Source organism: Trichechus manatus, unplaced genomic scaffold, assembly GCF_000243295.1.
Source record: "Trichechus manatus latirostris isolate Lorelei unplaced genomic scaffold, TriManLat1.0 scaffold00202, whole genome shotgun sequence".
NCBI lineage: Eukaryota > Metazoa > Chordata > Mammalia > Sirenia > Trichechidae > Trichechus > Trichechus manatus.
Window position 1 is genome coordinate 3,659,172 of NW_004444138.1, and position 15,592 is coordinate 3,674,763.

Consider the following 15,592-nt stretch of genomic DNA (forward strand, 5'->3'; position numbering starts at 1 on the left):
GATCAAAGGTTCCTGGGTGGCTCAAATGGTTTGCAATTTGCTACTAGCCTAAAGGTTGGTGGTGTGAACCCACTCAGAGGTACTGCAGAAGAAAGGCCTGGTGATCTGTTTCCATAAAGATTACAGCCAAGAAAACCCTATGGAGCACAGTTCTACACCGTAACACATGAGGTTGCCATGAGTTGCAGTCAACTGGATGGCAATGATTTAGTTTGGTTTTGGTTTGCTGGTGGGATCAGCCTTCCCTCTGCTCAGGGTCTTTGCTGTTACCAGCCCATACCACCATCTCTCCCCAAACCTGCCCAAACCCTTACGGTAGTCAGTGAAGCCCTAATCCCCACGCATAGACCATCTCTCCGGTTGCCTTTAGTTGACTCCGACACATGGCAACCCCAGCTGTGTCAAAGTAGAACTGTGCTCCATAGGGTTTTCCATGGCTGATTTTTCAGCAGTAGATCAGTAGGCCTTTTTCCCAAGGCACCTGTGGGTGGAATTGAACCTTCAACCTATCAGTTAGCAGCCAAGTGCACTAACCATTTACACTATCCAGGCACACATCCCCATAAACCAGTATTCAATATAGAGATCCCCAAAAGTGCATGCGAGGTCTACTTGAAACTTCACTGGGTTCACTTTCTAGCTAATGTTTGCCTCCTCTATGAGGAGCTGGTCAGCCCCTTTTCAAGCATGTGTTTTTCAAAAGGCAGGCGATGGGCCACCTAAATCAGAATAGCCAAAGACATTTGTTAGTAATGCAGAGTCCTAGGCCATGCATACCCCACGTCTGCAGAGTCAGACTCTCTGGTAGCCAGGGCTGGGAAATCACATTCTCAGCGGACCTCCCAGACGGTCCTTATGCATAGTCAAGCTGAGGGACCCTGTGCCGAGAGCAAAGCAGAGGATCTGTGTCAGTGTCACTGCCCCGGGCAGCCAAGCAGAAGTAGGGGTTCTGCCCATGCCTGCCCCTCTCAGCCACTCTCCTCCTGCCTGGTGCCTCCTCTCTGAGAACCTTCCTACTTTCCCTCTTGGCCAGTGCCACCCCAGGCAGAACTCCTATTCCTACTCTGACTGCTCACCACCCTCTGCTTCCCTGTGATGGTTAAGACTGTGTGTCAACTTGGCTGGGCCATGATTCTCAGTGTTTATATGTGATAACTCCCATGACTGACTTAATGCTGTGCATAGGCAATCAGATGGAAGGGAATTTCCTTGGGGGTGTGGCCTGAATCCAAATATAAGCAGACATTCTGGTTTTTTGCTCGCTCTGGATCCTATGGCTGCCTCCTGTTTGTCTGACCTCCGGTTCGTGGGACTTGAGCTATCAGCTTATCAGCCTATCCTGGGATTCGTCGACCTTCACAGCCTGTGAGCAGAGCCCTGCTCTCTGACCTGCCTATCTTGGGTTTGCCAGCCCCTGCAGCTACATGAATCAGGAGAAACCTTGCGGTCTTGCCTGCCGATCTTGGAATTTGTCGACCTTCAAAGCCTGTGAGCGGAAGCCCTGCTCTCTGACCTGCAGATCTTGGGCTGGCCAGCTTCTGCGGCTGTGTGAATTGGGACAGGCCTCTACCCTGATCCATGGACTTCGGACATTCTAGCCTCTACAGTTGCGTGAGCTGTTTCCTTGATATAAATCTCTCTATATATATGTTTATACACTTTACTGGTTTTGCTTCTCAAGAGAACTGGGCCTAAGACATTCCCCTTCACAGACCAACTGCTGGTATGTGAGCTTCCTGGGCAGGTCCCCTGCCTCCTTTCCGCCTCGCCCTCCCCAAGCTGCCACTACCCCTTCCATGTGTCATCCAGCAACACCTCTAGGGGCACAGGATGAGACTGGTGGGATCATGCCATCCTCTACTCAAGCTCTTTCCTGCTTTCACTGCCCCCTACCAACTCTGTTCACACCTGCCTGTTACAGACTGAACTGTGTCCCCCCAAATATGTGCTGAATTTCTGGCCCTTGTACCTGTGGATGTGATCCTGTTTGGAAATTGGGTTTGTTATATTAAATAGGTCTTACAAGAGTAGGGTGGATCCTAAACCTAATCACTTTAAAAAGGACCAGAAAAGACAGAGACGCACACACTGGATCGTCTATATACCGAGGAATCAAGGAATGTTTAGAGCTACCAACAAGGAAGGAACTGACATGGCCAAGACCCTGATTTGGACTTTGCTCTCCAGAGTTAAGGGAAAATAACTTTGTTCTTTAAAGCCACTCATTTGTGGTATTTGTGCTACAGTAGCACTAGGAACTCCATCCAGTGAACAAATCAGGGACTACAAGGCTTTGTGTAAATTCAAGGGGCTCTAGCAAAATCGACCACCACCCATCTAACAGTCTGTCATACTGTGGAAGCCTGTGTGTTGCTATGATGCTGGAAACTATACCACCAGTATTATTTCAAATACCAGCAGGGTCACCCATGGTGGACAGTTTCAGCAGAGCTTCCAGACTAAGACAGACTAGGGAGAAGGACTTGGCGGTCTACGTCCAAAAATGTGCCAATGAAAACTTTATGGGTCACAACAGAACACTGACTGACTCGCTCACTTTTGGATACATCATCACTGCTGTTGTTAGGTGATGCCAAGTCGGTTCCGACTTATAGCTACCCTCTATACAACAGAATAAAACACCGCACGGTACCATGCCATCTTCACAATCAACACATCATGGGGAGGGACCGACTGCTGGAGGAGGACATATGTTTGGTGAAGGACAGGGACAGCAAGGAAGGCCCTCCTTGACACATCACGGGGAGGGACCGATTGTTGGAGGAGGACATAGTGTTTAGTGAAGGACAGGGACAGCAAGGAAGGCCCTCAGTGACATAAGATTGGAACAACATCTGCAACCACAGGTTCAAACATTCCCTCAATCACGAAGATGATGCAGGGCCAGGCAACATTTTGTTCTGTTACACAGAAGGTCGCCGTGACTCAGAGCCAACTTGAAGGCAGTCTGCTTGCTTGCTAACTAGCTAGCAGAACGGGCAGAACTCAGTGTATGTGCACATACTACCACAGCCTCAGACAGGTTAATGAACACTATAGATTTTCCATAGAGCCCTCGTGGCACAGTGGTTAAAAGCTCAGCTGCTAACCATAAGGTCAGCAGTTTGAATTCACCAGCCTCTCCTTGGAAACCCATTGGGGCAGTTCTACTCTGTTCTACAGGTTCGCTATGAGTCAGAATCGACTCAACAGCAATAGGTTTGCGTTTTGGGGTTTTTTGTTTTTTTTTTGTAGACTGTCCATGTTACAGACTCTGAGGACTGGCCTGGCGGCTTAGCCAGCCCTACTCAGTGGAGCAGGGCCCCAGCATTGGAGGCACAGGCCTTGATTCTAATCTCAAAGCTGACCCTCTGGCTGAGAAAGCTTGGCTTACTTTTTAAATCTACAAGTTGAACGTGATAATAATGTTACTTTCTCTTAGGAGCGTTGGGAGGGTTAAATGAGATAAGAGGGGTCGCTGGGTGGCACAGTTAAGTGTTTGACTACTAGCTGAAAGGTTGGCCGTTTGAACCCACCCAGAGGTGCCTTGGAAAACAGGCCTGGGGATCTGTTTCCAAAAGGTCACAGCCTTGAAAACTCTATGGAGCAGTTCTTCTCTACACATGTGGGGTCACCATGAGTCAAAATGAACTCAATGGCAACTAATAACAACAAAGTGAGATAATACATACAAAAGGCTTAGCAAGGCACCCAGTGCACTGTTAATGCCTAATTAAATTAGCTATGTTTTCTGGAGCCCTGGTAGCACCAGTAGTTAAGCATTTGGCTGCTAACCAAAAGGTCGGCAGTTCAAATCCACCAGCCGCTCCTTGGAAACCCTATGGGGCAGTTCTACTCTGTCCTGTAGGTTATTATGAGTTGGAATTGACTTGACAGTAACGGATTTGGTATTATGTTTTCTAACAGAATTCACAATTGTTTCAATGAGAAAAGTATTTGTTTTTTTACTTTCAAATAGCTTATTTGTGAACAAAATCTTTGAAGATCACTCAATTTTAAACAACAAATACACAAGCAATCTTTTGAGTGGGTGGAACTCAGGGGTTAGAGAGAAAGGGAAACGAGTCACTGAGTGGTATTGTGAGAAAACCCTCTACTAGGCAGCCAATCGTGGCACAAATCTGTGAAGTAAGTAACACTGGCCCCATTTTACAGATGGATAAACTGAGGTTGATCCTTAAATAACTTGCCCCAAAGGAGCCAACCAAAGATTTGGGTCAAATGTTTCTACTTCATCATGCCACCTTGCTTTGATTCACTTTTGCTTTCCAAAATAAAACCATTTCCCAAGACACCAAAAAATAAGAGAAGGTAAACTACCCACGTTGACAAAGCACAGACATTGTTTAGGGCAGCATGGATTCCTGGTATCTAGACTTCCATATGGAAGCCACAGAGCCTCACAAAAGGTTCTGGCTAGAAGACCTGGTTGGCTGGCCCTACTCTGTAGATAAGGGGAACAAGTGTCTTTGTCCTGAGGCGACCTTGCTATATTATAAACACACACACACACACACACACACATACATTCACGAGGCACTATGACACCTAATGCCCCACACAAAGGTGGGTGGGTGAGGGTGAGGAGATTACAAAGGTAGTAGTATGGATTGAGTGATGTCCCCCAGAAAAATACGTTAAAGTCCTAACCCCATGACTCTGTTTGGAAATAGGATCTTTGAAGATGTTATCAGGTTAACAAGGTCATACCAGAGTAGGGTCTTAGACCTGAGTGGTGTCTTTTAAAAGGGGAGGACAGACACATAGGCAGAGTCACAGGGAGAAGGCGCCATGTGCAGATATACCTACAAGCAGCAAAGGAATGCCAACGATTGTCAGGCATCACCAGAAGCTAGGAAAGTGGCATGAAATAGCTTTTCTCTCAGAGACATCAGAAGGATGGTTGATTTGGACTTCTGACCTCCAGAACTGTGAAATAATAAATTTCTGTTATTATAAGCCACCCACTTTGTGGTAGGTTGGAGCCCTTGTGGTGCAGTGGCTGCACCAAAGAGCGTGGCTGCAAACCAAAGGTCAGCAGTTCAAATCCACCAGCCATTCCTGGGGAAGTTCTACTCTGTCTTGCAGGGTTGCTATGAGTTGAAATTGACTCAACTGCAACAAATTTTGTTAAACTAGCCTAAGACACTTAGACAGGTAGTTGTCAGAACTAGAAACACTTGGGGAACTTTTCGAACGCCGGCCCATTACCCAAGTGCTGGCATCAGAATTTCCAATGGGAGACTCACTTGGGAAGCGGAGGAAGCTCTCTAGGAAATTTCCATATGTTCTTCTACCTCCCCCCACCCACCCACCACCATCCACCTGGGCATTGAGGTCCAGTTGCCCTGTTCTTTACTTGAGAAGGCCCAGACAGAGGCACATCACTAGAGGCTAGCTCAAGATGTCAACAGAACATGACCTAGCGGCAGCATGCATGCTCCTTCATCCCCGCTCATATTCTTTGTATCCTGATGTAGAGGCAGAGAAGACGTGGAGCTATGGGGCTGGGGCAGTCTCCGTTCTCTATATCCTTGGTCTTCCCATAAACCTTTGCTCCCATTGCCTCCAAGCATCTGACACTCCAGAAGCCTACAGCATATTCCAACACTCCCAACCTCAGCAACATGGCAACGGGGGTGGAGACAAGGGGTCTCATAGGACTACAAATAACAAGAGGGGTTGGGCTGGTGATGTGAGAGCCCCCAAGACACAAATGAACAAACCACTGATCAAAGTGAGGACCCAAAACAAACGCCAAGACCACTTCTAGGTCAAAAATTTTCTACCCAGGTTTCTATCTAAATATCTAATCAAGTCCATTCTACAATGGTAGCCATCAAAAATTTAACAGCTATTGATTCTGGTGAGTGATAATACTACATGTCCATGTCTGCTGACGAACCATCCTAGCCACTCTCTGCCATCTTGGAAAGGTAGCAGACAGAGACTAATACCCTGGGTCGCCAATAACTTATGAAAGGAGAACTCGGTTCCTTAGAGAACATTTCACGTTTTTTACACATTTCCTTTTCACTAGCCAGCAAAATAGACAAATGACTACCCTTTACAGGAACCAGCAATGACTAGGTCCAGCAGGGAGATAAAATAACCATGGGATTTCCTCTGCAGTGCCGAGCTGCCCGTTTTGCTAGTACAGCTAGTTGTGGTCATTGTTGGCAGTCTTCGGCTCATCCCTGAAGTCTCGCAAGTAATTTTACAAAACATCGTTATTTCTACCCTGGCAGCTACAAATCAGTTATTAAAAATGTGCTACAGCCGATATTAAGAAATAAACACTGTAATTAAGCAGACTGGGATTTGGGGTTTCTGGTGTCCTGTGGGAACCCAAGATCAATCACACCACAATGGGACTTCCGTGAAGAGATGCAATGAACCTAGAGCTTCTCTAACGAGAAAGTATATTTACTCCAAGTAAAAAGTCTCCACAAGATAGCTTGGGCTTTTTTAAAATACAGATAGAAAAAGGAAGAAAATTAAAATACACATAGAATTGCAGCGGCTCTAATTATCTTCACGCAGTCCTTGGTTGGTGTAAATGGTTAACAAACTCAGCTGCAAACGGAAATGCTGGAGGTTTGAACCCACCCAGAGGTGCCTCAAAAGAAAGGCCTGGCGATCTACTTCCAAAAAACCACCTATTGAAAATCCTTTGGAGTACAGTTCTACTCTGACACACATGGAGTCACCATAAGTTGCAATCAACTAGACGGCAACTTTTTTTTTATTATCTTCATACCTGCCTTTGTCTTATGATATGATCTTAGAAATTTTCTCATCACCTTGGAGTTCATGTGATGAGTGAAGAGCAGGGATCCTGAAAAGAATCAATGTTTTACTCAGCATCAGGCAAATATCTGGCAAGTCTTCACCATCATCAGCCATTTAAATGAAGTGGTTCCCAAGAGGTGATGCAGGCTACTTCAGTCAGCATCCTCTCTACCCTCTGTGAGCCCTTTCACACTGGTTCTGTTATTGCCAACTAGTCAGCCACTAACTATTGTCATCTAGTCAACAGAACCCATGCGCAATGGAACGGAACACTGCCCAGTCCTGCGCCATCCCCATGATCAGTTGGGGATCAGACTATTGTGATCCATAGGGTTTTCACTGGCTGATTTTCAGAAGTAAATCACCACGCCTTTCTTCCTAGTCTGTCTTAGTCTGAAAGCTCCACTGAAACCTGTTCAGCATCACAGCAACACACAAGCCTCCACTGATATGGCTGTACCTGAGGTGCGATGACTGGGAATCAAACCCAAGCGTTCCACATGGAAGGTGAGAATTCTACTGGGGAGCCATAGCTGCCTCCCACGCTGGTTCTAACACCTGCTTAAACATAACGTGCGATCCCATGATGACTGAGAGGCACTCTGGGACACTGCAGTCATCGGGGTCATCTGTGGGAGTGACATCGTCACGCTACTGTTTGCAGAAGCATCAGATAATGAGAGCATTCAGGTATCTGAGAGATCTATCGACTGATTCTCACTGTTTACGCACAGCGGGGAAATGGAAGAATTGTTTTAATTCTGTGTAAAACCACACTGAAGACTGTTAAGTTTTCCATTTCTTCATGCTAATATTAAAAGAGACAAGGCTCCTATGAATCAAAATCATTGTTTCAAACCTCTTTCTACCATCTCATCCAATATGCCCATTCCACGATCGAGGGAGATTGGCCAACAACAACAAGAATCTCTTTTATATACGGTTCTTCATAAGATAAAAGGCAAATGCTTTACATAGCACCATACTCTGAGCCAAGTCATGGCCTGGCTTTTGTCCAGATTTCCAACCTATACACCAGCAGTGCTTTCATAAATTCAATGATTCTACTGTGAACAGAAAACCACGCCCACTTGGAGCTAGTAAAACCAACATGTTTTAAGGAACAGGTGAAGTCCTAGGAAGGGAGACAATCTCATTGCGAAGTGCAAGAGCATTCATTTTCTGTGTTCAGTAATGTTTATGTCAATCAAGTAACTGTGGCAATATCACCTGCCCACCCGGACTGACCCATTAGAAGTATTCGTGTCACAATTTAAATCTCCAGAACTTAATAACAGGTTCACATGGAGGGACGTGTAGTAATTGCAAAACCCTAAATTTGAACCCTCCTTCGGTAATTTTTTTACTATAAATGGGCACACTGATCCCCTCTGTATTGTTCTATTGCCTGGCATCTTCAAAAGAAGCAATGCTTATTGCTGTGAATACTTGTAGCTGTGCTGAAAATTCAATGTCCTCTCTCAACCTTCAGTTTCCAATTCAGACCTATTCAAGCCCTGTTTCCACACTGGATACATATGGGATTCCCGCCTCACCTTCCAAGTCTGACGTGGACTTAAACTTTGAGAGCGTTTCTAGAATATTCTGCAGAGAGTTCAAAGCGATTTCTCAGCCTTTCAGCAAAGGTTGGTATCCTTTCTTCTTTTTTTTTTTTTTTCCTTCTCCGAAAATTCTGTATAGTGCTGGGAAGTTAGGGGAAGCCAGCATTTAGTGTGGAGGTGATCTCTCCCATTCTCAATTCTTTCTCTTGCTCTCTGCCACTGCATTTAAAAACGGCTTTCTATAAATAGGACTGCTTGCTCACTGTTAAATCTTACTCACTGCCTTCTGAGTAAAAATAACTTAAATAGGAATACAGGCAAGATTCATTAATCCCTGTCACTCTGTTTCTCCCTGTGTAGTAGCCTCTTTCCTTCTTATCTTGTCATCTTATATGCTCAATTCCATTCATCCCTTTTCTATCAAACCATAATATATATTTGCATAACTCAGGGGGCTTAAAAAACAAAAACTAATCCAATTGGCTGCTTTTTAAAAAAAATCATCAGTACTGATCAACACAGACCAAATACCAAAAAAACCAAACCAAATCCATTTCCGTTGAGTTGATTCCGACTCATAGCAACCCTATAGGACAGAGTAGAACTGCCCCATAGAGTTTCCAAGGAGCACCTGGTGGATTCAAACTGCCGACCTTTCGGTTAGCAGCTGTAGCACTTAACCACTACGTCACCAGGGTTTCCAGACCAAATACAAGTCTCCAAAAATGAAAAGGTGACATTGTAAGCTACAAGTCGCCTAATTTGATTCTTACATTTGAATAAAATTTAAAATTGTAATGATAATTCAAACACATTCCTTTTACTTTGTTTAGATGAAGGTACCAACTTTTACATTTGGTTCTGCTGCCAAATAAGAAATAAAGATAACTGAGAGAAGCCCATCAATCAATAGGGTACTGAAGAAAACAGTAGTGTTGTTTTTTAAAGATGAGTAAGACCTAAGAAACCGGGCTTTGTTTTTATGACTTGGGTGGCACTTTGAGGAAGAAATGAGTTTCCAAGAGACCCTACAGAAACACAAGTGCCCGCGTGATGCCTCTGCCTAGTTTTCAGAATGCAACCCAGCAGTAAGCAACTGAAGCATTGTTAACTAAGCTGAACTCCCATCCCATATTCCAAATGGGAATGTTTGGAAATGGGAAGAAAATGCCACAGAAGCATTTCTAGAAAATGCTTGTTCCGGTGTGTCAGGACGAGGTGTCAGGGAGCAGAGGATCCCACACGGTCACTTCAGTACATTGCTCACAAATATCTTATAAATTAGAATTAGAGATTAAGGGTGAGAAGGAGCAAAGCTGGCAAGGAAAAATAGGGAGGGAAGAGAAAGATAGAGGCAGGGAGAGAGGCAGACGGGCGAGAAAGGAGGAGGGGGGAGAGGGAGAGAAGCTCTGTCCATCGTTCAGTTCATCGCTGTATCCATCCAGGCACACACTCAGCAAACATGGATAACCACCTTCTCCCCCACAAGCTCAGGCAGAACACGAGGCTCAGCCCTGGCGCCCTTCCCACCTTGTGAATACATCACTGTCCAGCACCAAAACTACCATCTGCAGACTGTGGTAGACACCATCAAGAGGCTGCCCCAGGTTTTATGAAAGGGTGAAAAAGGGGATCTAATTTGGGGCAGGAGTTCAGAGGTCCTGGATGCCAGCCCTCCTCAGTTCCCCAGTGGGAGCTCTCTGACCTCGCAACCTGTTATCTGCACCTACCACCCCGGGGAACAGTGTTTTACCTGCAGAAGGCACCCCAAGCTTCAGCCTCAGAATTGAAAACAGCACAGTGGATATGCTATCAGGCCACTGAAATCTCCCGTTCCCACTGTCTTATCTCAAACCATATATTCAGGGAGGGAAGTGAAATTTTGAATTTTATTGCATTTTCAAACATCTGAGAAAAGTGCATAAATATGGTGGGAGTGGGGATAGAGAAGATGAGACTCTCTGTGCCCAGCTCTCTGGAACTTCACAAATTAAAACGTCCCCCCTCCCCATCCCATGAACGGGTGCTGCCCAATACGCCTGGGAGAGAGAGGAGGGGGTTCCTAGTCCCCGGAGCTTCACAAGGCAGCTGCAGGAAATTGATGGACTGCGGGGAGTGGCGAGCATCGGCATCACCCGGGCCCCATCAGGTGGAGGAGAAGCAGAGCCTCCAGGAATGACACTGGAAGGTCAGCCAATCCTGCGCGGGGCTGGTCCTGGAGCCGAGGCATGCACACTTGCTAAGAGGTCCAGGCCCCCAGTCAGTTGGGAAGGGGGTATGCAAATGTACCCTTCTGCTAGGTGCACCACCAGTCCCATGCCACCTCTTCTTCCTCCCTGTACACCTTCTGGATTGCAAAATATTTCCTGAGAGCATGGTTGTCCTTGTAAAACTGACAACAAAGACTGCCAGCCCCTCCATCACCTGCTACGCCTTTGCATTGTTCCTGCCAATGACACAGGAATCTGGGCACCATGAACTTGAGAAACATCCTGACACATCTTCTGAGGAAAGCCCCTGAAAAGCTGCATATAGCAGTCTTCCTTCAGAGGCGGCTGATTCTGCCCACTCTGCTGAAGGCTTGCTAAATGTCTTGTGAGGTTTGCTGCCCACTAGCGTCCTATGACGGGGACACAATTGACATGCAGGTAAGTACCTCACCATCTCCCAGGCTGATAGAGCAGGTCACCCAGGCCCGGCATGCCCTTCGCACAGCAGCCAAGAATACGGCCAGACACACTTGTTTGTATGTACACGGCCAAGGCTCTTCCACCGCGCTTCCTATGTATTTCAAACATACGTGAAAACCACGAACAGGGATGCTCGTCGCTGACAATGCCATTGAACATTCTGCCTAGTGCACCATTGATGATTTTCCCTACCTATTAATTATTTATCAGACACGTTCCTAATCTCACTTGTAGAATTCAGCTAACTTTGAGAAAGGAATTTGGATGCCATGGATTTTGTAAACGCACCCATTGGGACATGGATCATTTTATTTTCAAGCGTGAATTTCCAATCTCCTGCAGGTCTCTCTTTATAAAAGGACCTTCCCCCCTCTCTCTACCTCTACCAACATCTCTCCCCCTACCCTTTACATTGAGTTTCAATGCACACTGAATTAACTCTCTTTCCAAAATACTCAGTGCACCTTACCCTGGACATATCTGTGCTAAAATAATATTTGCAGCTACATGGACGTGTGAACCTCAAAGTCTAGGAATTAGGGATTCTGACTGACGATTTTTTTTTTTTAAGTCAAAATTCCTTCCCCTGCCACCAGGCTGTATCATACAAGATCTGCCTGGTGATTCCCTGATTCCCTGAGGCAGCAGTGAACCATGGTCACACCAAAGTGGCATCCAGGAGAAAGGCAAGGAGCGGAGGACTACTGACATTTACTAAAGGTTTCCCTGGCATTTTGTTTTCCTTCAGAGGGCATCTTGTCATGGCATCTAGCTTACTTTTCGAGGCCTTGGAAATTTAAGATGAACCCTGAAATCCTGGGACAGAATTTTAATCTTCCTCATAAAGATGGAGAAGGGAGACAAGGAAAGGATATCATGAAGTTATTCACCTGATGGCATTTTTTACTTACATATGGTTACCTGAGTTAAAGAAACATTGCCTTAAAAGCCCTCAGGTTGCATTTGTACGTACAAAGGTCTGCTTTTACATTTCAATAAAATGCCAAGCTTCTGGGCTGAAATTCCCAGCTGAGATGAGCCGATGGTGCCCCCAAAGATGCTGCACACCCCACTTTCTCTCTGATGAGCAGCTTTCTCACTAGCATTGCCACCCGTCCACTCTAATCGTCATTCAACTTGGGCCCCCGAAAGCAGCGAAGCAGAAAAGCTCAAGATTCCACGGCCCATGAAAAGACCATGCCGGGGGACATGGTTGTGCATATAAAAACAGAGATACAAAGGCACTAACAAAAATAAATTGCATCTAATAAGTCTGCTTACTATACTTTATTCTGCTTATCTGGAGGTCTACCTATGACTTTAATACCAATTTAACCTAGAAGGTGCTCATCAGGGTCAACACCATGAGAAAATATGATGCAGTAGGATACATTGGGGGATGTGTGTATGGATGTGTGTCTGCACATACATGTACCCGTTTCCTTATAGAGGAAGCTCTCGTGTGTTTCCAGAACGTTGCAGAACAAACTGACTGCTTATTAACACAATTACTGCACCTGATCAGATGAGGCAATTCATTCAAGGGTTTAACTCATGAAAAGACTGGTTTCTGAATTCTATTTTTTGCCCAAAATACTGCCCATATCCTTTCCAACAGCCATGCTTTCATTAATAAATAAGTATACATTTCATTGCAACAACTGGAACAATGCTATTATCTAGTGTTCAAATGCAGACATACCATCAGCTCCTTGTTTTATGAGCACCCCAAAATATCAAACTGCATAATCTTTTATAAGTGGAATTTTTTTTTTCATCATGTCAGGTATTTGGTGTTTGAGGCCCAGCAATCATCACCTTAGGTATTAGAATTTGTAAATGCTTTATCACACACATTCAGGGATTTTTCAAAATGAAGGTAGTCCAAACTATGACAGTTGTTGAGAAGAAATACATTATTTCTCCATTTTTTTTAAGTCTTATTCTGATAGGTAGGAACCATTGAATATCACATTTTTGAAATGTGGTCTTATGAACAGGCAGCCTTCCAAACTGGGCTCTTGTTTTATTCTGACATGAGTGTTTATTTGATGATCCTTTGCACAACATGCATTGAACACCTTTTCTTGAAAAACTCTTTCAAGCTGGTTCCCACAAAAATGAAAGAGCTCAAAGCTTCACAGTCAGGCTTCTTTTTTTTTTTAAACGCTTGGTCATATAACGAGAGGGCCATTTTTACATAAGAGAGTTCCATTGCCTTCCGGCTGATAGGATCAGAACACAAAATACAGCAATACAAAATATCCATTTGTGTGTGTGCTGTCTACGGCTCAGAGTGCGCAGTCTACCTGTGTTCATTAAAATAACGCTGACGGGGACTCTCAGCAATAGATTGAAAAGGTCTCGGAGAAGGAATAAGAAGAAAATACTCACAGGACACAGTGTAAGTATGCATACACGTTCTCGGAATTATACTTCCACAGAGAAGAGGAATATTGGAGGTTTTATACAATTTTGTCATTATATATGATTCATTACATATGATTGTTTATTTTAGGTATGGAATGCTGACTTGAAAAATCATGCATATATATATCAAAACTCATAAATATACAGATACACACCTACATATATATACCGAATATACGTATACACATATGCATACATACACATACATGGCATCTCTGTATCAGACAGGATGAAACTATATCAGAAATTCTTCCATACTATTTTTATCACTTATTACTATTAAACTATAAAATAGATACTAGTTGGCTGACCCACAGACGCACCCTAAAACACAGCCTTCCCAATTTATGGAATTTTTGCTCATTCTGAAATCCAGGGCTTTCTCACGGAGCCCAGAGATGGATGCCCTGACAGGCTAGCCAGGCCACGGAGGTGGTGTGGCACTGGGGCACATATGTGAGCATTTTAACGCTTCCCCTGAGTTCACATTAGCAGAGCAGCAGAAAGGACAGACCTGCCTGCTGCGTCCCCGCAGATTATCTACAGCAGATCTATCCCTCCAGGTAAACCCCTGGAGGATGCAGAAGAGGTACAGTGCCCTCTGGGAAAGATAGGTGTCATGTCAGAACTTGTAATGTTTCCCTGCCAGGAAATCTCAAAATGAAAGTTTTGAACACTTTGCTTTAGGTTATATTATAGAGCAAAGCATCATTTTTCAAGTTAATTTCACGAGTTCCTTCTTTCAATGCTACCTTTCTCGGCCATCTTTTTTTTCCCCCTTAACTATACAAAGTTTATGCATTTCCTCTTGCCTGTCGATGTGTTGATTCTTCAAGTACTGTCTAGGTAGGCAAAGAAAATGCACTCAGATGCAGCTAACACTCAGACCTCCGTGTGTATCTTCCAGGAAGATCTTCCAGCCTCCCCCTTTGCTTCTCATATTTTCTCACAAGGGCGAGATTTCCCCTTCTCTCTTTCCCTCTCTCTCTGTTCTGGGTAGGGGATTCTACTTAATGGTTTAATTCGAACTGTAAGCAGGTAATGCATTTTATTCAGATTTGGGTTTAGAAATTTGAAATGGGAATTTAAGCTACAGCTACTCCCAGGCATTGCCAAATGACGACAATTTCCTTCCGTTCCCATACGCGAGAAGAAGCCATTCACATATGTAAGTTTATATTTACGCCCTGACAAGCAACCCGAGGTGCAGTCACACTTCCTAATTGGGTCTCACTGTCAAAAGCAATCGCTTTTTAAACACCCAGGAAGAAAAGGCTTCCAAATAGGATATTAGATAGGCACGAGAAAAGAAATGCTATCTACAATATCCACTGATTTCATTTTTATAACTACACAGGTGTGTGTGTGTGTTTAATTTGTCAACATTTCAGATGATGTAATGCTGCTCAGTGCATATTTTTACATAAATGACTGTGAGGAATCTATAGTACTCAGGGCAGGGTGGGGGGAGACGGAAGGGCAGACCTTTCCAAAAGGCTTCCTTACTGCCTGAGAGGATTGTAGCAGAATTAAAGCACATGTTTTAAAGGCTCAAAAAGCTCTTAATTTAAAGGTGAAAGCCTTTAACTGACCACTCCACCTGCCCACCCCAGGAATGCCATGTCCGTTTCTGGCTGTTATTCGTTAAAGGGCCGATCGTGCCTCGCCTCGCCTCTCTTCATCCAGCCTGGCTTATTCTGAATGAGGTAGCCAGCTGTCTGGTACTGGAGTTAGGCGCCTAGCTGTCACTTTGCTAGGTAAGCTCCTTTGAATGATTACAGAGCAATTTCTCCCCCAGCCTCTCTTCATTGCCTCCTCTCCTCCCAAAAGACAAAATAATAATATGGAAAAAATAAAAGCATAAAAATTTAAGCACACAGAGGGCAGGAAAAGGGAAAGACTTCATTCATGCATCCAAGCGCCAACCACCCAACCCCCACTCCGGTCAATTAAAAGAAATTAAATTCATCACGACCCCTGCAAGGCCGCGGCCGCTCACCATTCGCGAAGCTCTGGAACAAGGAGAGGGCCAGTATCCACATGCCCCTGCCGCTGCCCGGCCTCCCGCGACGCGCCCGCCCGGCCCCGCGCGCTGCG

The 15,592-nt window shown here is 44.9% G+C and overlaps 1 protein-coding gene across 1 annotated transcript in view; it reads right to left on the reverse strand.

The window, feature by feature from the left end:
• DSCAM (DS cell adhesion molecule) overlaps positions 1 to 15,592 on the reverse strand; it is a 987,413-nt gene that overhangs the window by 971,168 nt on the left and 653 nt on the right. The window contains exon 2 of the mRNA XM_012558972.1: positions 15,495 to 15,587. Coding sequence (XP_012414426.1) covers positions 15,495 to 15,587 — 93 coding nt within the window. The remainder of the gene's footprint in view (positions 1 to 15,494; positions 15,588 to 15,592) is intronic.